Below are 21036 nucleotides of genomic sequence, written 5' to 3' on the forward strand. Positions count from 1 at the left end.
TGGGCGCGGGGCAAGAGGGGGCGGGGCATGGGCGCACCCCGCATCCCACACCCACCCCCTCGCCCCCCAGGGCCACGCTGATCTGTGCCTGGGCTGAGGAGGGGGCCGACGCCGTGGGGCCGGACGGGGAGCTGGTGCACTCGGACGCCTTCCCCCCGGAGACCCTGGTGGACACGCTGGGGGCCGGGGACACCTTCAACGCCGCCGTCATCTTCGCGCTGTCGGCAGGTGGCACGGCCACGGCGCGGCCACGGAACTGCCAGGGCATGGCACGGCCACATTATGGCCACGGAATTGCCATGGCGCGGGCCACGTTACGGGCATGGCCACAGCCAGGGCATGGCGTGGCCACGTTATAGCCACGGCATGGCCACGGAACTGCCAGGGCATGGCACAGCCACGTTATGGCCACAGAATTGCCATGGCACAGCCAGGGCATGGCCACGGCCACGACATGGCCACAGCCAGGGCGTGGCATGGCCATGGCACGGCCACATTATGGCCATGGCATGGCCACAGAACTGCCACAGCATGGCACGGCCAGGGCATGGCCACAGCCGCGGCACAGCCACAGCCAGGGCATGGCATGGTCACGTTATAGCCATGGCATGGCTACAGCACAGCCAGGGCCTGGCCACAGCACGCCACGGCCACGTTATGAGCACAGCCACAGCCAGGGCATGGCACGGCCACATTATGGCCACGAAACTGCCCCCGTTCTGGCCCCATCCTGGCCACGGCCCGACGAGGTGCCCGTTCCCCAGGCAGGAGCCTGCAGGACGCCATCACCTTCGGCTGCCGGATCGCCGGCAGGAAATGTGGGATCCAGGGCTTCGACGGCATCGTCTGAGCAGGGAGACACCCCCCGGGGTGCCCCGCGTCCCCCCGCCCCGCTGCCAATAAAGCCCCCAGCGCTGCCCCACCGCTGCCTCCGCGCCCCCCCCGGGCTGGGCCCGGCTCCCCATGCACTGACCACGGCCCAGGCGAGCGGCAGCGCCTCTATTTCTCCGTCCCGACGTGTTACAGGGGCGACCGCGCAGTCCCGGCCCCCCCCCAGCCCTGCCGCAGGTTGGGGGGGGAACACAGTGACCCCCCCCCTCACTCGCGAGGAGCCGGGGCACCGCACCCCACAGCCCTCCACCGCCTTACCCCCCCTCCCCAGGGTCCCCCCAAACTGGCGCTGCTTCCCCCTCGGGGAGGGCTCCAATTTCAGGGACTCCCTCCCCCTCGGGGGCTCCAATTCCGGGGGCTCCCTCCCCATCAGGAGCTCCAGCGTTGGGGGTTTTACCCTGGGGGACTGCCTGCCCCTCTGCTGGGCCATGTCCTGGGCCCCTCACCCCCAGGTGCCCCCCAGGTGCCCCCGCGTCCCCCCCGCGCTGCCCCGGGGGTCCCTGGCCGCGGCCGGGCGAGAGCAGCAGCTCGGGGGGGTCGAGCAGCCCGTCCCCGCTCAGGTCGTGCCTCTCCAGGGCTCGATCCACCAGCGCGGCCACCTGCGGGGACGGGGTGGGGACGGGGTGAGGGTCTGGCCTGGGGGGGGTTCCGTGGGTGTGGGGGGGTGCGAGGGGGCCGTTCGCGTGGGACCTACCGCCTGGGGGTCCGGCCGCCCCCCGTCGCGATGCGCCAGCACCGCGTCCAGCAGCCGCAGCAGCTCCAGCCCGTCCAGGCTCCCGCTCCGGTCGTGGTCGTGCAGCACGAAGAGGTAGAGCAGGGCTGTGGGGCAGGGGGGCGCCGTGGGGCACGGGGGCGCCGTGGGGCTGGGGCCGCGTCCCTGCCCCTGTGGGACCCCCCGGCCCCCCGCGCTGCGCAGCCTTACCCTGCTCCCGCGTCAGGGCCTCCGCGTCCCGCGCCGGCGGCCCCAGGCTCCTCACAGCACCCCACAGCAGCCTGGGGACGGGGGGGCTGGGGGTGGGCACGCACCGCCCCTGACCCACAGCCTGACCCACAGCCGGCCCCAGGGCTGCTCTGCCCCACAACCCGCCCCACAACCTCCCCCAGGGCGGCTCCACCCTATAACTATCCCCAGGACCCCCGCGCCCCCCCCTCGCCCCCCGCTGCCCCGGGACTCACGGCAGCGTCAGCAGCTCCGGGCTCAGCGGGTCGGGGCAGGATCCGGCCCCGTGGCCGTGGGGGGCTCAGGCCTGGCCAGGAGGGGGGGGTGTTATCCGGGGAGGGGGGCCGGCTGACACCCCACAGTGCCCCACACAGCGACCCCCCCCACGCCCACACCCCGGCCGTGCCCGTGCCCCTGACCCATCCATACCCGCGCCCCCCCACACCCGCGGACACCCCCCCACCCATCCATCCCCCCCCCATACCTGTGCCCCCCAGCCTTGGGGGCAGCCCGCGCCGCCGGGACCACCAGCAGCAGCATCAGGGCCACCGGCGGGTTCCTCATCCCGCGGCCTCAGGCTGCAGCGGGGCGAGAGCGGCCGCTGGGGGTCCTGTGGGGTTGGGGGGGGGGGGGGGGAGGCGGGGCTGGGGGGGGGGGCACGCCCGGCCACGCTGCAGGGGGGGGGGGAAGGGGGGGAATCGGCATTTGCAGAGCTGGGGGGCTCGGCACAAAGTCACTGCCTCGGCCTCTGCCCCCCCCACGCCCGCTCCGGGGGGGGGTCACCCACCGCCACCCCCGGCCCCCCCAACCCCCCCTCAGTGGCGACTCCGGGGCGGGGGGGGGGTTGGAGGGCGGGGAGCTCCGGGAGCGTCAACCGGGTCCAGCGCGGCGGGGACACGCTGGCACCGGCACCGCACGGGGGGTGTGGGGCGGGGGGGTGCGTGGCACACCCAGGGCACCCCCCCACCCCAAACACCCCCCCCGCTGCCCACTCACTCAGCCCCGGTCTCACGTCTCGGTGCCGCCCGCCCCGGGCCACGTAGCCGACACGTTTCCCCCTCCCCGCACCGGCAGCGGGACCCGCCCCGCCCGCCGGGGCCTCCCCTGCCCGGGGGGGGGAAGAGGAGGATTGGGGGGGGGATGTGTGTCAGCCCCCCCGCCCCGGGGCGGCTCCGGCCGCGCCCCCGCCGGCAGCGCAGGGGTTAACCGGCACCTTGCGCCCGACTCAAAGATGGCCGCCGGCGCCACCACGTGCCCGCTCAGGGGCGGAGCCAATTCCGGAGGGGCGGAGCCACGCCGAGGGGGCGGAACCGATGCGGCAGGGATCAGCCCGGGGGCGTGTCCACAACCCATGGGGGCGTGGCCACGGGCGCTGAGCGGCCGCCGGTCCCGTCCCCGCCCCCGCCGGCTCCTCCTCGCCCGGGCCGAGGACACCGACAGCCACCGGAGCCCCGCCGTTCCCGGGGCTCCCGACACCCGCCAGGCCAGTTCCCTGCTCCGACAGCCGCCCCGGTTACAGGTGAGCCCCGGGATCGGGCCCTCGCCCCCCAAACCCTGGTCCAGACCCCCCCAAACCGCCCCTCCCCGGGCAGAGCGGGGACGCTGGGGCCACCGTCCTCTCCCCCCTGCGAGGTGGCCATCGCCCACATCAAGCACTGGTAGCCACCCGCCCCGCTGCTGCCCACGGGCATCTCCCTGGAGGTACCAGCAGCCCCCGCAGCGGGGACAGGCCAGCGGTGGCCCACGGCCACCTGGAACCTCTTCCACTGCTCCTCGCCCCCACTTTGGGGCTAACAGCTCCCCCACGACACTAGCCCAGCCGTCCTGGCAGAGGCCGCTTGGCCACGGCAGCAACGGGCTATGAATCTTCATTCAGTTCGTCGCTGTCGCCGTCTTCCAGCGCGGGGAGGAGCCGCCGGGGCTGGCGGGGGGGCTGCAGGGAAGGAACCCCCCAGCCCCACACCACGCCCACGCTGCCCCGGAACAGCCCCCCCAAGTCCACTCCCCCTCCCCAGCACGGACAGGACAAGCGCTGCCTTCGTCCTCCTGGTTTAATGGTGATGGGGAGGGGGGGTGAAGGGCTGGTGGTACCCCTCCCCTCCCCGGGGACCCCTCGCCCGCTCTCCGAGTGCCAGCAGGGACGGCGGGGCCGGGGTTGGTCCCTCTCAGCTTCACAGTCTGCGTGGGGTGGGTCTCAGCCTGGGGGGGCTCTGTCCCGGCACTGTGGGGGGCCGGGGGGGCTTACAGGAACCCCGGGAAGGCAAGCTGCAGCAGGCAGGATGGTGGCCACGATGAGCCCGGCGCAGAGCAGCAGCAGTAGCCAAACAGGGAGGGAGCCTGTGGGGAAAAAGGGGGGAACAAAAGGGTGAGAACAGGCGCTGTGGGACCCCCCCCCCCAACACGCCCAAGGATGGGCAGCCCACCCGGGGCACCTACGTCGTCCGGGGAGGAGGTGCAGCTTGCAGCGGCTGTCGACGGCCACGCTGAGCAGGGCGGCCTCGTTCCCCGCCAGCAGCTCCCGCCCGCGCCGGCTCTCGGGGACGAAGGCCACGTCCGTCACCACGATGCCGTGAGCCTCCTTCACGTAGTACAGTCTCTGCGGGGCAAAAACGGGGTGTTGGCTTGAGGTGACCCACCTTCGGGGGGTCCCTGGGGCTGCCCCTGCGCCCCTTTCCCCCCCCCCCTCACAGCTCACCTGCAGCGAGAAGGCGACGTGGATGGCGACGGAGCCCGTCACCGTGCCCAGCCCCAGGAAGGTGCCCGAGTCACTGTGCAGGGGGACAGTGAGCAGGGGGGGTGCTGTAGCCCCCAGCCCCGTTCCAACTCCCCCTTCCTTCAGCCCCCAGGTACCTGACGGAGAGGCAGGAGATCACCTCGCTGCCGCAGGGCCGGGTCAGCAGCGGCAGGAAGCTCTTCCCGTCCCACTTGGTCAGGTAACAGGGTGGGGGGCGGCGCTCCCGTTTGTGGGGCACCTGCACTGTGTAGAGCCGCAGTGCCGTGGCGTTGTCCTCCACGGCCCCGAACCTGCCGCGGAAAGCGCACTTTCTAGGGGAGGTGGCAAAGCCCCAGGGGAGGCTCAGTCGCGGGCAGAAGCCATCGGGGGGGTCCATTCCCAGCCCCCTGCTCTCACCGACAGGCCTGGTAGCGGTACGCCTTGTCGGGGACGCCGGGGAGGTTCTCGTTCCAGCGCAGCCCCGTCACCAGCTGGTCCCGCTGCCACACGCAGCACTGGAAGTCCCGTCCCGCCGTCACCACCTGCGCAGAGCGAGCGCGGGCGTCCACCGACAGCTCTCCCCGCCGCGCCGAGGAGCCGCCCGACGCTCACCTTGTTGTCAGGGCCCAGCGCGATGTCTTCGATCTCCCCGTCGTGGGCTTTGAACTCAGCGTCTTCTTCATGCTGGGGAACTGCGAGGCAGAGCAGGCGTCAGAGCTGCGCCCGTGGGACGGGGCTCCCCAACAGCCCCAGGCGCCGCTCGGGGAAGGGGCTGGAACCAATTTGGCACCACCGGGGCCCGGCCTCCCCCACCGGACACACAGCACAGCGATACCCGGCCTCGGCTCGCCCCGTGCCCACCTCCCAGAGGCGGAGAAAGCCGTCGGCACCGCCGGTGACGAGCAGAGAGCAGTCGGCGTTGAAGCGGACGGCCTTCTGCAGGGCGTCAGGGCTGAAATCCGTGCGGACGCTGTGCAGGCTCTCCACCGTCACCTCGCTCGTCTGGCTCTGCGTGCTGCCCTGCCCCGCCGGGCTGGGGCCCTTCCGCTTCCGCAGCCCTTCTCCCCACTGCCTGTGGCAGGGGGAAAAAACGACACAGAGCCCTGACACAGCCTCCCCCGCCGCTGGGCAGGCACAGTGGGGTGCAGGGCACTGCCCCGTCCCCAAAGCACCCCAGGAACCACCCGGCTCCCCACGCCCTGCCCCACGGTGCCCAGGGCAGGTGCTGTCACACCGACCCCCCCCGGGGGGACAGCAGGGGGGCCTCACCGTTCCGGCCGCCCTTGGCCTCAGGCGCCTGCAGGCTGAAGCGGAGGATGTGGCAGCTGGCGTCCTGCCCCGCTGCGATGATGTCGTCGGCGAGCGCCATGGTCATGGTGGCGCGAGTCTCCGTGTCGTGGGAGTGCAGCAGGGAGGCGCTGAGCTGCCCCCCGACCTGCTCCAGCTGCAGGAAGTGCTGCAGGAACAGGGGCACGGCCTCAGCTCCCCCCTTCGCCCCCCGCAGCGGGCACCTGCCCCGGGGATGCTCCCCCACCCCAGGGCCCACGACAGCGGCCTGGGCCCCCCCTCCCCTCCTGAGCCTCCCCCACCCCCTCGGGCCTCCTCATCGCCCCCCCCGACGCTCCTCTCCCCCGCCCCGGGCCTCCTCCATCCCCTCCCCGAGCCTCCTGGCCCCCCTCCCCCCGCGGCAGCCCCGGGCCCGCCGCGCTCTCCCCGCTCCGCACCACGCCATTGCGGATGCCGGTCTTGGCGGCACCGCCGCCACCGGCAGTGATGGCGATGGGCCGCCGCGGGTGGGAGGCGGACGGTGTAGAGGGGGAAAGGCGCCCGGTACAGCTCTGCCGGTCGCCGCGGCGCCATGGCTACGCCGCACACGTCACCACGCCGCTGCGTCACCGCGCCGCTACGTCACCGCGCCGCCGCCGCCACGTCCGCACAGCACCGCCTCCCCCAGCCCCGCCTCCGCCGCACCAAGCCCCGCCCGCTACGCCTATAGCTCCGCCCCCATCGCCCCCAGCCACGCCTCCGTATAGCTTCCCGCCACGCCTAACCACGCCCTCCTTCGCCTTAGCCACGCCCACACCGTTCATAGCCCCGTCCCCGCCCCCCCCCCCCCCCCGCCGCCGCCGCCGCTTCCCTCCGCGGACTCGCTGCCGGTCCCCGCACACCGGCGCTGCCCACGGCCGCCGCCCGGTCCCCGCGACCTCGGGGAACCGCTCTGCAGCCCGAGACGGGCCCAGGACGGGCAGAGGGAGTCCCGTGCACTGCCTCCCCCGGGGCGCTGGACCGGGGGGGGGTCCCGTGGTCCGCCCCCACCCGCAGAGCCCCGGGGGGCGGCGCAGCGTGGCAGGGGGCTGCCTACGGCCCCGCGGGTCGACCCAGCCCCGGGTCCCCCCGGCTGCCTCCCCCACTCCAGCCTTGATCTGGCTGTGCCCCGTCCCGCGCCCACCCCCCGCTCGCCGCACCCTGGCCCCTCGGGGGTCCTCACCCCACAGGGGATGTGGGTGCCGGGGGACCCAAGCTCCGGGTGTGCCAGCTGTGGGGACAGGGGGCTGGGGGTGGCGCAGCCCCCAGGGCACCCAGTGGCAGCGGGTGCAGGACCTCCCCCCTCCGGGGTGGGCCCATCGCTGCAGGCAGCTGCCTGCACCCCGCTTCACCCCAGCACCCATCCTGCAGGCAGGGCCTTGGGGCATACGGGCTGCCAGTGGGGCCGGGACACGGTGTGGGCCTGTGGGGGTGCCCGTCCCGGTGCATGGCCTGTGCCCACAGCGGCTCCCGTGTGGCTTCATGGGGCTCCTGTGTGGCTCCCGTGTGGCTTCATGTGGCTCCCGTGTGGCTCCCGTGTGGCTTCATGTGGCTCCCATGTGGCTTCATGGGGCTCCTGTGTGGCTCCCGTGTGGCTTCATGTGGCTCCCGTGTGGCCTCACGTGGCTCCTGAGTGGCTCCCAATTGCACCGGGCCGGGCCCGTGGGGCGAGCAGGGGCTCCCCTGGGCAGCCACGGGCCGGGGGAGGCTCCGTCGGGGGCAGCCAGAATCCTCTGGCTCATCCACGGTGCCAAGGCGGGGGAGGCGAGACGCCCGCCCAGAGACGAGGCCCCGCGGGCCGTGCTGGGAGGCGGCGGGGGGACGCAACCGCGCTCCCTGGGGCGCCCCGACCACTGGCGCTTCGCGGGGCCGAGGCGCAGGCAGGAGCGTGGGCAGGAGCTGCCCTGGTGGGGGCCAGCATGGCCGAGAGCGCGGGGGCAGGCGCCGGCCGGGGGTGCGCAGTGGGGACGGCTGCCACGTGCGGCTGCTCCCTGGCCACCGCCGTGCCCGGCTCCCAGGGCCGCAGAGGGGCCTGTAGCCCCTCACGACCCCCCCCGGCGCGGCCGGGGACCGGGCAGGACCCCAGGGCCCTCATCTGGCGACCCAGGGGGGCCCTCGGCAGCGGCACAGGTAGGGAGTTGTCCGGAGCGGGACCCTGCTGCGCCAAGGGGGGTGCCGTAGGGAGGGGGTGCCTTGGGGAGGGGGTGGAGGTTGCGGGCAGGACTGACCCTGTGGCGTGCAGGCAGGGGGTGGGACGCAGCCCTGGGGTTTACCTGGCTCCCCAGGGTCGGGCGGCGGCACGGAGGACGGGGCGCTGTCGCTGTTGGGGTGAGAATGCGGCTCACCCCCCCCCTCCTCCTCCTCCTCCTCCTCTCCCCCAGGGCCCCCCGTACCCCCAGAACGCGGCGCGGGAGCGGGGCCGGGTGCGGGCGCTGCGTCGGGCCTTCCTGGCGCTGCAGGCAGCGCTGCCAGCCGTGCCCCCCGGCACCAAGCTCTCCAAGCTGGACATCCTTGTCCTGGCCACCAGCTACATCGGCCACCTCAGCCATGCGCTGGGCCGCGGGCCCCCCCCCGCCCGCCCCCTCCCCGCTGCTCCACGGGCACCCGCTGCTGCACCCCTTGAAGGTGAGACCCCCTTGCATGAGGGCACCCGGTCCCTGGGGTCCCCCCTCATCCCCTGCGCACGTCTGGGGGTCCCTAGTACAGCGCCCCCACCCGCGCTGGCAGCGGGTCCCCCCCGTCCCCAGGTGTGGGGCAGCAGCAGAACACGGGGACACCCCCCCTCAAACCCCCGACCCCTCTCTCCCTCTCTTGTAGAAATGGCCGATGCGTTCCCGCCTCTACGTTGGTGTTGGCCCTTGGGGGGGTCCCAGTCCCGACCCCCCCGGGGTGGCCGCAGCCACCGGCAGCCGCGAGCAGGCAGGTGTGGGGGGCAGGGGGCTGGCAAGGGGGGGCGGCCCCCCCTGACCCCCAACCGCGGGACCCCCCCATCTGCTCCATCCCCACAGGATGTGCCCCAGGGTGGGGTCGGGGGGATCTACACCCCCATCCTGCCTGGGGGGGGCCGCCCACACCCCCTGCCCAGTCCTGCCCGCACCCTGCCCACAGCCGCCAGGACCCCGGGGGACACTTGGGGGGGCCTCATGTGGGAGCTGGCGCTGCACACCCCACCCCCCCCCACCTGGCCCGGGGATGGGGGTGTCGGGCGGTGCCCCCCCCCCCCGCTCCTGGCCCCACCCGCGGCAATAAACCTGCAGCGAGCACCCAGTGCCTGCCTCGGGGTGAGCCCCCCCGCGGGACCCTCACGCTGTGTCCGGAGATGAGGGACCCTGCCAACCCCCCCCACCACCTCCCCCAGCCAGGCCCCCCCTGCCCGTCCCTGCGCCGTGGGAAAGGGGCCAAGGTCAAGGCTGCCGCCATAAATCTCCCCCCGCTGGCAAGGCGAAGCTCTCGCGGCGGGGTGGCGGGGGCAGCAGGGTCCCCCCGCTGCTCTGGGAGACGGCAGGGGGGGATCCCGTGTCCCTGCAGGCTTGCGGCGGGGAGGGGGCTGGTCTGGGGGCTCCCCAACACCTGCGCTCCAGAACCGTTTATTGGGGGGATGACAAACACAGAGAGAGGAGGGATGGGGGGGGTCCAGTGGGGGGGGTGGGGGCGCTCGGCGCCCTGGGGGGGTGCGGGGTGGCCCCCAGCCCGGGAGCGATGTGTAAGGCACATGGCCAGGCCGGGGGCACCGGGCAGCATCCTGGCCTGGGGGGGGGGCACCCCCTGCCCCACCTTGGTCCCACAGCCCCCCTGTGCTGCCTGCGGAGGGGGGGGACAGCCCCCCCCAGGTATTTGGGGCTCCACAGTTGTCTGTGGGTACCCCTCGGGGGAGTCTGTGCCCCCCTGGCCGGGAGAGGGGGGCTCGGAAGGCCATGGGGGGGGTGGGGGGAGCAGCCAGGACCCCTCTGCCGGGGGGGGTGTGGGGGGGGTCAGAAGGATGTCTCCTGCAGCGTGTAGGCAGGGACCCCAGCTGTGCGGATGTAGCCCTGTCCCTCCTCTTCCTCCCGCCGCCCGGGGCCGGGTGGGGCCAGGCCGTTGGGCACCCCGCTGCTCTTCTCCGCTGCCTCGGCAGGGTCGGCATCCTGTGGGGACAGGAAGGGGGGGGGGGGGGGGCAGCGGGAGCACGAATGGCGAGGGGGGCACCAGGACCAAAGAGGGGGGGGGTGAGGGGGGGCCCCTTACCTGGTCGGGGAAGCTGAGCCCGCAGCAGAGCCGCTGCCGGTACCTGCGGGGCAGGCAGCAGAGCAGGCGAGGCAGCACCGGGGAGATGGTGCGGGGGTCCACGGCCGCTGCTGGCGTAGGGCCTGGAGGGGGGGGGGAAGAAGTGAACAGGGGGGCAGCGGGGAGGGGGGGGGGGGCCCACTGCCGCCCCGCCGCCCCCCCGGCACTCACCAGTGAGCAGGCTGACCAGGAGCCCCACCAGGATGACGGTGGTGGAGTTGTGGGCGCTGTACCACAGGTAGGACAGGCTGTAAAACTTCTGCAGCCCCGTGGGGCGGCTGCGGCAGAGATGGGGGGGGGTGAGAGAGGGTGGGGGGGGGGGCACCCCACACCCTTCCCCATCCTGCAGTGCTCTGGCAGCGAGCTCACCCCCCCGCTAAATCGCGCTCACCTCTGGGGGGCCGGCGTGGGGGCCAGCAGGGTGCTGGCCAGGAGGGTGGTGAAGTTGCCCGCAGCAGGGAGCGCGGTGCCGTTGGAGGGGGGGGCCCCCCCGGCCCCCCCCATGCTGTGCAGGATGCCGCCAATGCCCACCCAGAAGGCCATGGCCAGGCCCGCCAGCAGCCCCACGACGGCTCCCTGCGCCAGGGGGAGGGATGGGTGGGCTCAGGGTGTCCCAGCACCCCCCATTGTGCGGTCTGTGCCCCCCCCCCCGCGGCGGGGCAGAGAGTGGGGGGGTCACTCACCATGGGGTTGGCGCAGGGGAAGAACATGCCCAGGCAGAAGAGCCCCAGCAGCGGCCCCCCCACCATGCCGAAGATGCTGATGGCTGCCTGTGGGGGGGGGGACACATCCCTCAGCCCGGGTGACAGAGCTGGGGGGGTCCCCGTGGCCCCCACCCCTACCTGCAGCACAGGGCCCAGCATGGAGGAGACGTAGGCCATCCCCAGGCAGAGCAATCCGTAGCCAAGAGCTGGAGAGAGGAGCACAGTGGGGGGGTCACAGCGGCACTGGGGGGGTCACCGCCACCGCTACCCCCCCCGCCCCGGTGCAGCCCCCCTGGCTCACCCAGCAGCTTGGAGAGCAGCGTGGCCCGCGACTCCGACAGCCCGGGGCAGTGGGGCCGGACCAGATCCTCCATCGTCACCGTGGCCAGCGAGTTGAAGGCGGAGGAGATGGTGCTGGGGGGGGACAATAGTGCTGAAACACCCCCCCCCCCAGCCCCACTGGCCCCCCCCCGGGGCCACCTGCTCACCTGAGGGATCCACTGAAGAGGCAGGCAACGAAGAGCCCGGGCAGCCCCGGCAGGTCCTGCAGCACGTCCATCACAAAGTACAGCACCAGCTGGGGCAGGGGGGTCAGTGCCTGCAGGGCCGGGGGGGCCACGGGGGACCAGGTCCAGCCCTGCGGGAGGTGTTAGGGGGTGTGGGGGGGTCCCGGGCACCCACCTGGTCAGAGCCGGGGCGCTGGGCAGGTGCCAGCGGGTGCTCACGGTCATAGACGAACATGACGAGGCCGGTCAGGCAGCTGAGGCAGAGCACGATCTGCTGGCAGGGGAAGACGGCGTAGCAGGAGCTGCGGGTGCCAGGAAGGCGTCAGAGGTGGTGCTGGGGGGGGGAAATGGCGGCGGGGGGGCCCCGATCCCCCACCCTGAACCCTGACCCCACTCACAGCTTGGCCTCGCGCTCGCTGCGGGCGCTGAGGTAGCGCTGCACCTGCGCCTGGTTCACCCCGTACAGCGACAGCATCATGAAGACGCCCCCCACGGCCAGGGTCCAGAAGGTGTGACGCTCGAAGGGGTCGGGGTTCAGGCTGCGGAGAGGCACCGGCGTTGCAGGGGGGTCACGGTGACAGGTCCTCGCCAGCTCCCCGCAGGACAGAGGGTGGCAGGGATGCTGCGTCGTGTCACCCACCCCCCGACCCCAAGCCCTTCCCGGTGTGACGCGGGGTCCCCAGTGCCGGTGTCTGGGCGCGGCGGTGCCGGACACTCACTCGATGCTGGCGATCTTGCCGTGCCGCTCGGCCAGGCGCCAGACGCGGGCCATACCACCCACCCGCTGGGCGCCCACCACGATGACGGCCAACTGCCCTGCGAACATCACCAGCGTCTGGAAGACGTCGGTCCAGATGACGGCCTTCAGCCCACCCTGCCGAGGCACAACGCCCGTCACCGCAGCCTGTCACCGCAGCCCCGCGCCGCAGCCCCACGCCGCAGCCCCACACTCACCAGCGTGGTGTAGAGCGTGCAGACCAGCCCCATGGTCAGCACCGCGCTCCAGAGGTCAAAGCCCGTCACTGGAAGCGACAAAGATTATTAACGAGCAGGCAGCAGCCCCCCCTGCCCCCCCTCCGGGGCTGCCAGCGTCGTCCCCCCAACAGCTCCCGTCCCCCCCCCCTCCCTTACCGGCATTGAGGGCCAGCGCGGGCGCGTAGAGAACCACCCCCATGTAGATGACCTGCGGGGAAAGCAGCGCTGAGGCCGTGCACGGCCCCCCCGCGCCCCCCCCAGCCCCACTCACCATCTGGAAGATGAAGGTGACGGTGCCGAAGACTCGCACCGTCTTGTTGAAGCGCAGCTCCAGGTACTGCGGGGTGAGAGGGGGGCGAGATGGATCAGGGCCCCGTCCCGCCCGGGTGCAGGGAGCCCAAATCCCCCCCCTCGGCCCCGCGCCGGCACGCCCCGCTCACCTCGTAGGTGCTGGTGATGTGCAGGCGGTAGAAGACGGGGATGAAGACGTGGGCCGGGATGAGCAGCCCCAGGAAGTAGGAGCAGCCGAGGAACCAGTACTCGGTGCCAAAGCGGTAGATCTCGGCCGGCACGCCCAGGATGGCCACAGCCGACTGGAAAGTGGCCAGCAAGGAGAGGGCGACGGGCAAGAAGCCCATGTTGCGGTTGGCCAGGAGGAACTCCTGCACCGTGCGCTGCCGGTCCCCGCTCAGCGCGTAGAAGAGCCCGATGGCCGACGACAGCACCAGCAGCAGCGCGAAGATGCTGTAGTCGATCACCGTGAACTCCATGGCGAGCCGCCGCGCCCCCACCGGAGCCGCCGCTGCCCGGCCACGCACCCCGGCTGCGCCCCGCCGGCCTCATGGGCGCCCCAAGCCCTGGCAGCCGCCCCGGCAGCGGGTCCCGGCCAGCATCGCCCCCGGCACGCGGAGCTGCAGGATGAGGGACGGGAGCTGCTCCGGGCGCCGCGGGGACCTTCGCTCGCTCTGGCTCGGCCTTAAGGACTCAGCGCGGTGCGGGGGGGCCAGGCTGGAAAAGGAACGTCCCTTTAACCCTCCTCCTCCTCCCTCTGGGCTGGGCTCAGCACCGCCGCGTCCACCGCCCCGTCGGCCTGGCCTGCCCCCGCCAAGGGAAACGGGCGCCTCTGCCAAAGAACACCCAAGGCCGTCCTTGCAAAAACAGTCGCGCCCAAGACCCCGGCGGCACCGGCCCTGCCGGGCCCACACGGCCCCGCCGGGGCCGGCAGCACCGGTCCTGCCGTGCCAAACCCAACACAGCCGCCCCCGGTGCAGGACAGCCCCTGCCGGGGCCGGCAGCACCGGTTCTGCCGTCGCCAAACCCAACATGACCCAACCACCCCAGCACCGCGCAGCCCCTGCCGAGCCCGGCACAACCGGGCCCACCCTGCGGGACAGGCAGCCCCCGGCCCCCAGGACAGATGGACGGGGCCGGGGAGGGCAGGCGGACGGACAGCGGAGCCCGGCGTGGGGGCACAGGAGCCCCGGCCCCCCCCCGCAGCCGAGCAGGGGTTGGGCTGGGTGACCGCCACCCCACCCAGCCGGGGATGGACGGACAGATGGAGGGGGACAGACAGACAGATGGACAGAGGGGCTCTGGGCTCCCCCCTGCCCCGCTCACAGCGGGGTCCCCGCTGAGCCGCTGCCCCCCCAGAGCAGGAGGGGGGTGGTCGGGCAGCCCCAGGAGCGGGACAGGGGGTGCGGTCCCCACACCGCCGTGCCAGTGCCGGCAGAGGATGAAGCCGGTGGCAAAGTGGGGGGGGGGGGGCAGGCGGGGGGGGTCTGGCGCTGCGCCCACCGTGATCCCCGGAGGAATGCCAGCGCGGGGCATACCGGGGGGGATTAGGCTGGGCCCCGCTTGGCACCCGGCACCGCCTGCCCGGGCCTGCCCGCCGCGGGAGCCCAGCGGGAAGGAGGTGAGAGGGCAGCGCCTCGCATGCCACCGGCCCCCCCGGCCCGGACACCCCCCGCGGCGCAGCTCCCGGCCAGGGTCCAAGGTCACCCCAACCGCGTTCCACCGCGGAGACTAAACACGGGGCCGGCAGCGCCGCCGGCACCGACCGCTGCCCCCCGCCCCGCAGCACCGGGTGTCCCCAGCCCCAGGCTCCCCTGCACCCCCACGGCCCCCCGGTGTCCCTGGGGTTCTGCTGCCCCAAGCCTCGGCGTCCCCGGCCCGAGGCCCCGCTCCCCGCCTCTCCCTCCCCACCCCCCGGTGTCCCCAGTGACCCCGCCCGGGGTCCAGCCCCCCTGTCCCCCGGTGTCCCCGGTGCCTTACATTTCCTTATTCCCCATGTCCTCGGTGACCTCACTCGCGGCGCCACTGCCCAGCCCCGGTGTCCCCATGACCCCAGTCCACATTCCTGTCCCCCTTCCCGGTGTCCCCGGTGACCCCAGGCCACAGCCCTGTACCCTTCCCGGTGTCCCGGGTGACCCCAGTCCACATTCCCGTCCCCTTCCCGGTGTCCCCGGTGACCCCACGCCACAGCCCTGTCCCGTTCCCGGTGTCCCCAGTGCCCCCAGCCCCACGGTCCCTCAGGATCTCCCAGATCCGCCCCCCTCGTCCCCACTGTCCCCAGTGACCCCGCTCCCAGGTCCCGCTCGCCGGTGCCGCCGGGGGATGGAGGGGGGGGATGTGTCGCAGGACGAGCCCCGGTCCCGGCGTGTGGCCCGGCGGGGCCGGGGGGTGGGGGACGGGGACGGGACAGGACGGTGACCTTGGGGGCGGAGCGGGGGGGTGTTTTTCCCCGTTTCGACACTCACCGGCGGCGGCGAGCGGCGCGGCGGAGCTGATCCCACGTGCCGCGCTGCGGCCGCCGTCGCACCGTGATGACGCGCCGAAGCGGCCGCGCTGCCCTCCCTGCCCTCACTTCCGCCCGGCCCGGCGCGCCGTGATGACGTCACAGCGCGCTCTGCTGCCTCGGGCAGGTCACCGCGCCCCGGTAACACCCCCCCACCCCTCGGGGAACCCTCCTCGAGGCCCCGGTTGGGGTCCAGAGGGCGCCCGGGGAAGGGGGGGGGAGGGGGAGGAGGGGGGGCGGTCCCTCCCTCCGCGCCTCCCACCGGCACCGCCAGGGGGCGCCCTCGCACCGGGCGGGGCGGTCCCGGAAGAGCTCCCGGGGGGGGAGGGAGGGGTGGCGGTGCCATGGGCGCCTTCTTCATCCTCATCCTCCTCCTCTGGCTGCTGCCGCTGCCCGCGAGCGGCGGCGGGGGCCGGGGGGGGCTCGATCCCGGGGGGTGCCTGGGGGTGCCCGGCCCCCCCCGGCCCCCCCCGCCGCCGGTGTGCGGGCTCTGCCCGGGGCCGCCGCGGAACGGCTCCCTCGTGTCCCGGTTCTGCGAGTCCCGGGCCGGCGCCGAGACCGACGGGCGCTGCTGCCGGGAGCGGGGCCCCGGGCTGGACCGACTGCTGGGGTACGGGGGGGGTGACAGGGCGGGGGTTGGGGGACACGGGTGCTGACGTGTGTGTCACCCCCCTCCCGCTGTCCCCTCCCAGGCTGGACCTGAGCAGCTGCTCCCTGCGCAGCCTCCCCGCGGCACTGGCCCAGGCCGCGGCCGTCGTCGTCCTGTGAGTCCTCGTGTCCCCTCCTGGGCTCTGGGGGGGTCTGGGGGGACACACTCCCCCCCTCCACGATGGGCCCCTTTGTCCCCGTCCCCCCAGCACCCAGGGGCTGTGGCTGCCCGGGGGACACCGGCCACTCCCCATCCTGTTTGCAGGGTGGTGGCGGTGAGGGGGGAGCCCCCAGGGACTGGAAAATGGGAAATATCACCCCCATTTCTAAAAAGAGGGGGGGTCCTGGGAGCGGTCAGACCCCCCGGGAGCTCCGCGGAGGCGTGGGGATGGCCGGGAGGTGGGGGGGGATGGCCAAGGGTGAACCCCGAGCAACCCGGTGGCCTGCGACGGTGGGACCGTGCTGGGGGGTGAGGGGGGAGCAACCGGTGTCACCTGCCTCAGCCTCCGTGAGGTCGGGGTCCCAGGCGATGTCCTCATCACTAACCTCATCACTAACCTCCGTCTGGCGGACGGAGCATTGGGCGGGTGAGGAACGGGCTGGGCGGCCGTGTCCAAAGAGCCACCGTCGACGAACGGCGCGATGGCCAAAGGGAGATCGGTAATGGGGGGTGCCCCGCCGGGGTCGGCATGTGTGACCCTCCTGAGCTTCGACAAGGCCAAGGGCAAGGTCCTGCCTACGGGTCTGGGCAATCCCTGGTATCAACCCAGGCTGGGGGCTGAAGGGATGGGGAGCAGCCCCAAGGAGAAGGACTTGGGGGGATCAGTGGATGGAAAACAGCCTGTGAGCCGGCAACGTGCGCTGGCAGCCCAGAAAGCCACCCGTGTGCTGGGCTGCACCCAGAGCAGTGTGGGCAGCAGGGCGAGGGGGGGATTCTCCCCCTCTGCTCCGCTCTGGTGAGACCCCCCTGCAGTGCTGGGTCCAGCTCTGGGGGCACCAACAGCAGAAGGACACGGACCTGCTCGAGCGGGGCCAGAGGAGGCCACGAAGATGCTCGGGGGGCTGGAGCACCCCCCTGTGAGGACAGGCTGAGAGAGTTGGGGGGGTTCAACTGGAGAAGAGAAGGCTCCGGGGAGACCTTAGAGCGGCCTCCCAGGACTGAAAGGGGCTACAGGAAAGGGGGGAGGGATAGGACGAGGAGAAATGGTTTTAAACTGAAAGAGGGAAGATTTAGGTTAGATGTAAGGAAGAAATTCTTCCCTGTGAGGGGGGTGAGGCCCTGGCACAGGTTGCCCAGAGAAGCTGTGGCTGCCCCCTCCCTGGAAGGGTTCAAGGCCAGGTTGGACGGGGCTTTGGGCAACCTGGGCTAGTGGAAGGTGTCCCTGCCTGGGGCAGGGGGGTGGCACTGGGTTGGCTTTGAGGTCCCTTCCACCCAAACTGCTCTGTAATTCTCTGAGGTTCTTTGTCCCTTCCCTGGGGCCGGTGTCCCTGCTGGGGAGCAGCAGCCTGGCCCCAGGCAGTGATGTGGTGCAGAGAGGGGCCCCCCACCCTGTTATAGGGACCCCCCACCCTTTCCAGAGCCCTCGCCTGCCTGCACAGGGGCACCCCCAGGGCTGTGCTGGGGCCGGTGCTGGTCGGGGGTGCCCGGGACTCCCTGGTGCCTGGTGTGTGTTTGCAGGGACCTGACGGAGAACCCCCTGACGCTGCTCCCCAACGGCTCCTTCCTGGGCTTCACCCGCCTGCAGCGCCTGTGAGTACCGGTGGGATGCAGGGTGATGTGGGGGTGTTGCCGCGGTGCCGGGTGCTGAGCTCTGCTCCCCAGTGCGGTGCCACTGGTGCTGGAGTGCCCGGGCGGGAGCGGCGCCTGGGACGAGGTGACGACGCTCGGGAGCAGCCGGCTCTGCCAGGGCCAGAGGAACCCCTGCAACGGCTCTGGGGAGCTGGGTACGGAACCGGCGGGGCCCCGCGGGGCTGGCGGGCGGGGGGGCTGGCTGCAGCCTGGCCCTGTGACCCCCCCTCAATGTTCTGCTCCGCCAGCCTGGCCGTGCCCCGAGAACGCTGCCTGCGCCCCGGCCGGCCCCGGCCTCATCCAGTGCCTCTGCAACAGCCCCTTCCATGGCTACAAGTGCCTGCGCCAGGTGAGTGGGACGGGACCCCCACCCTGAGTGGCCCCCCCCGACCGGAGCAGTGACGGGGGGGCAGCACCTGTCACTGCCGCTCCCCCACAGGGCATGTTCCCGGTGCTGCTGTTCTGCGGGATCCTGGGGGCCGTCACCCTCTCACTGTCCCTCCTCCTGTGGGGCACCCAGCGACGGAAGGCCAAGACCCCCTGAGCGGGGACGGGGGGGTCGGGGCCTCTGCCGAGGCCAGGGGTGGGGTTGGGGGGAGCTCTGGGTGCTGGGGGCTGGGTGGTCGGTGGGGGGAGCTGAGGATGAATAAAGTGGCAGCGCCTGGTCCGTGTGTCTGGCCGACTCCTTCCCGGGGGAATGGGGGACTCCGCGGGGGTGGGGGCGCCCCCTTTCCCCCCCCCCCAAACCCCGCCGGGCTGGGGAAGAGCCCCCGTTGCTGCTCCGAGCCCCGGGAACGACCCCGCGCTGGGCGGGCGGAGCGGGGACGGGAGGGGCGGGGCCTATTGGGGGCTCGAGGGGGCGTGTCCATGCAAATGAGGTACCGCGAGGCACGACGGGAGCGGCCCCCGCCACCAGAGAACGGCGGTCCCGGGCGGGGCGGGCGCTGCGTGGGGCCGCGCGGGGAGAGGCGGGTCGGGGGTGTCGCGTGGGGGCGTGTGGGGTGCGGGCGTTGGGTGTCGGGGGTGTGCGTGTGTTGTGTGTGTGTGTGTCGGGGTGTGGGGGCGCGTGTGGCGGTGCGGGTCATACTTACCTGGCAGGGGAGACACCATGATCAGGCAGGTGGTTTTCCCAGGGCGAGGCTCATCCCCTGCACTCCGGGTGTGCTGACCCCTGCGATTTCCCCAAATGCGGGAAACTCGACTGCATAATTTGTGGTAGTGGGGGACTGCGTTCGCGCTCTCCCCTGGTCTTCCGGTGACAAATACAGAGTCTAAGCGAGGTTTGAGTACTGACAGTTTAGGTCGTCGGTGGCTGCCGGTCTTTCCCCACAGCCCGTCCCTCGGTCGGGCCCGTCCCGGGGCGGCGGCAGAGCGGGGTGTGGAGCCGCGGGCGCTCCCCGAGGGGCCGCTGTCGCCGAGGGGCACCGGGACGGGGCCGGCACCCGCCACCCCTCGGTTACCGGGTGGAGCCCGCGGGCCCCGGCGCCCCCCCCCACCGAGGGGGGTTTGTCGCTGCGGGGCCCGGGGGGTTCGGTGTTTGCGCGTGCGGGGAGACGGGATGAGCTGCTCAGCCTGGCGGCGGAACTCAAAGAGGTCGAGAGATGCAGAAGAATTCGGGAGTGTGAAAGGGACATTGACTGGGACAGTGACACCCTGAAGCAACGGGAGCAAATGGAGGCTCCAAACGAGGCAGGCGATCCCTCATCCTCTTGCCCCCAGGCAGAAGGAGGGGACCTAAGGGATGGGGGAGGCTGGAAACAGGTCCCCACTCAGGGAGGCAGGAAAATCCTCTCCCGACCTCCCTCACCCTCCGTGGTGCCCCTTCAGAATAGAGTCGGGGCCCTGGAGCTTCTGAGTGAAGAAGAGAAGGAGGAAGAGAATGAGACAAACAAGGAGGAAGACCAAGGTCCACCAAGGCCGGGTCATCCTAGACCAGGTATTAAAACCAGTTCTAAAAAGAACCCCAGGAGAGTCATTGTAGCGGGTGACTCCATTCTGAGGGGTGTCGAGGGCCCCACACACAGACCGGACCCACTTCACAGGGAAGTCGCTGCCTCCCCGGGGCCGCATCAAGGCCCTCACGGCAAAACTGCCCGCTCTACTGAGACCCAAGGACTACTCCCTCTCCTGGTTTTCCAGGTAGGTAGTGACGACATTACCAGGAGAAGGCCTAAAGCAATGAAGAGAGATTTCAGATCCTTGGGGAAAGTGAGTAAGGGGTCGGGGGCACAAATTGTGTTCTCCTGCATCCCTTCAGTTGGGGGATGGATGAGGAAGAATACCGGAGAACTCAACAGATGAACTTGTGGCTCCAAGACTGGTGTTACCGACAGGGCTTTGGATCTTTCAATCCTGGGTTGGTGTACAGGGCACCAGACCTTTTGGCATCGGATGGGATGCACCTGTCCCAGAGGGGGAAGAGGATCTTGGGGCAGGAGTGAGCTGGGCTCAGTGACAGCTTTAAACTAGATCTGAAGGGGGAAGGGGGCGAAACACCAGCCCATCTGAAGTGCGTGTATACCAACGCACGCAGCAGGGGTAACAAACAGGAGGAGCTTGAAGCCGTGATGATGTGGTGGCTATTACAGAAACATGGTGGGATGTCTGCCATGGCTGGAGTGCGGCAGTTGAGGGCTACAAGCTCTTTAGGAGGGACAGGCAAGGAAGGAGAGGCGGTGGGGTGGCGCTGTATGTTAGGGACTGACAGGATTGCCTTGAGCACAAGCGTAGTGAAGACAGGGTGGAGTGTCTTTGCGTTAGAATCAGGGGGAAGGCCAACAGGGCAGATGTGGTAGTAGGAGTCTGCTATAGGCCACCTACCCAGGACAGAGAGGGGCATGAAATATTCTATAGGCACTTAGGAGAAATCTCACGATCGCTTGCCCTTGTTCTTGTGGGAGACTTCAACTTCCCAGACATCTGCTGGAAATACAACACAGCAGAGCGGGACCAGTCCCGGAGATTCCTGGAATGTGTGGCAGATAACTTCCTGATGCAGCTGGTGAGTGAACCGACCAGAGAAGGTGCCCTGCTGGACCTCCTCTTTGTGAGCAGAGAAGGGCTGGTGGAGGATGTGGCGGTCAGAGGACGACTGGGGCACAGCGATCATGAAATAATAGAGTTCTCTATTCTTAGAGAGGCCAGGAGAGGGCTAAGCAGAACTGACATCCTGGACTTCCACAGGGCTGACTTTGTCTTCTTTAGGCACCTGCTTGACAGGATCCCTTGGGAGACGGTCCTGAAGGGTACAGGGGTGCAGGAAGGCTGGGCGCTCTTTAAGAAGGAAGTGTTAATGGCTCAGGAGCAGGCGGTGCCCAGGTGCTGTAAGAGAAGCCAGTGACAAAGACCACCCTGGCTGAACAGGGAGCTTTGGCTGCAACTCAGGGAGAAAAGGAGAGTTTACAGCCTTTGGAAGAAGGGACTAGCCACTCACAGTGATTACAAAGAGGCTGTGAGGCTCTGCAGGGCAGAAATCAGGAGGTCTAAAGCCCAGCTGGAAATTACCCTG

General features: G+C 71.3%; 4 protein-coding genes, 1 long non-coding RNA gene and 1 other non-coding gene across 8 annotated transcripts in view; 3 read left to right on the forward strand and 3 right to left on the reverse strand.

Moving 5' to 3' along the window:
• Positions 1-15164, reverse strand: part of SLC5A6 (solute carrier family 5 member 6) — a 54179-nt gene extending 39015 nt beyond the window's left edge. Inside the window, exons 1-16 of one of the 2 annotated variants that reach the window (XM_074820445.1) lie at positions 15054-15164; positions 12738-13305; positions 12569-12634; positions 12454-12505; positions 12277-12344; positions 12042-12196; positions 11721-11861; positions 11498-11624; positions 11305-11393; positions 11118-11230; positions 10955-11022; positions 10796-10882; positions 10504-10688; positions 10284-10390; positions 10074-10195; positions 9681-9973 (exon numbers count right to left, since the gene is read on the reverse strand). In XM_074820445.1, the coding sequence (XP_074676546.1) occupies positions 9821-9973; positions 10074-10195; positions 10284-10390; positions 10504-10688; positions 10796-10882; positions 10955-11022; positions 11118-11230; positions 11305-11393; positions 11498-11624; positions 11721-11861; positions 12042-12196; positions 12277-12344; positions 12454-12505; positions 12569-12634; positions 12738-13067 (1863 nt within the window). In that variant the 5' untranslated portion in view covers positions 13068-13305; positions 15054-15164 and the 3' untranslated portion in view covers positions 9681-9820. Of the gene's footprint in view, positions 1-9680; positions 9974-10073; positions 10196-10283; positions 10391-10503; positions 10689-10795; positions 10883-10954; positions 11023-11117; positions 11231-11304; positions 11394-11497; positions 11625-11720; positions 11862-12041; positions 12197-12276; positions 12345-12453; positions 12506-12568; positions 12635-12737; positions 13612-15053 lie in introns of those variants that run through there. The other variant, XM_074820446.1, reaches the window with a different exon arrangement.
• On the forward strand, positions 35-1003 carry LOC141921939 (uncharacterized). The gene is made up of 2 exons (XR_012622825.1): positions 35-228; positions 765-1003. It is a non-coding gene; the product is annotated as an uncharacterized LOC141921939 (long non-coding RNA).
• CGREF1 (cell growth regulator with EF-hand domain 1) lies at positions 1146-2395 on the reverse strand. The gene is given in 6 exon segments (XM_074820572.1): positions 1146-1490; positions 1586-1710; positions 1814-1884; positions 2068-2104; positions 2107-2138; positions 2316-2395. Coding segments are annotated over 6 exon segments (690 nt in total).
• On the reverse strand, positions 3865-6487 carry PREB (prolactin regulatory element binding). The gene is given in 12 exon segments (XM_074820444.1): positions 3865-4105; positions 4107-4168; positions 4268-4427; positions 4527-4599; positions 4682-4855; positions 4962-5086; positions 5157-5215; positions 5218-5236; positions 5406-5612; positions 5809-6000; positions 6269-6340; positions 6342-6487. Coding segments are annotated over 12 exon segments (1239 nt in total). The 5' UTR covers positions 6405-6487; the 3' UTR covers positions 3865-4072.
• A 238-nt stretch (positions 15165-15402) lies between the features above and the next one.
• ATRAID (all-trans retinoic acid induced differentiation factor) lies at positions 15403-18193 on the forward strand. 2 transcript variants are annotated; one of them, XM_074820448.1, is made up of 6 exons: positions 15403-15701; positions 15784-15855; positions 17418-17489; positions 17562-17683; positions 17777-17877; positions 17968-18193. In XM_074820448.1, the coding sequence occupies exons 1-6, from the start codon at positions 15436-15438 to the stop codon at positions 18070-18072; spliced, it is 738 nt and encodes a 245-aa protein (XP_074676549.1). In that variant the 5' UTR covers positions 15403-15435; the 3' UTR covers positions 18073-18193. The 2 variants fall into 2 exon arrangements, with proteins under 2 accessions (XP_074676549.1, XP_074676548.1); XM_074820447.1 differs by lacking the exons at positions 15403-15701; positions 15784-15855 and adding an exon at positions 15865-16399.
• A 418-nt stretch (positions 18194-18611) lies between these two features.
• Positions 18612-18775, forward strand: LOC141921966 (U1 spliceosomal RNA). The gene has a single exon (XR_012622849.1). It is a non-coding gene; the product is annotated as a U1 spliceosomal RNA (small nuclear RNA).
• The last annotated feature ends 2261 nt before the right edge of the window (positions 18776-21036 follow it).

The sequence above is a fragment of the Strix aluco genome, chromosome 3 (assembly GCF_031877795.1).
Source record: "Strix aluco isolate bStrAlu1 chromosome 3, bStrAlu1.hap1, whole genome shotgun sequence".
Taxonomy (NCBI): Eukaryota; Metazoa; Chordata; class Aves; order Strigiformes; family Strigidae; genus Strix; species Strix aluco.

What these genes read in the sequence shown, in the direction of transcription:
- ATRAID (XM_074820447.1), top strand. Translation starts at nt 15,921, where the DNA reads ATGGGCCCCTTTGTCCCCGTCCCCCCAGCACCCAGGGGCTGTGGCTGC. An exon ending in TTCACCCGCCTGCAGCGCCT is followed by an intron (nt 17,490 to 17,561) that starts GTGAGTACCGGT and finishes TCTGCTCCCCAG; the next exon opens with TGCGGTGCCACTGGTGCTGG. An exon ending in GCTACAAGTGCCTGCGCCAG is followed by an intron (nt 17,878 to 17,967) that starts GTGAGTGGGACG and finishes GCTCCCCCACAG; the next exon opens with GGCATGTTCCCGGTGCTGCT.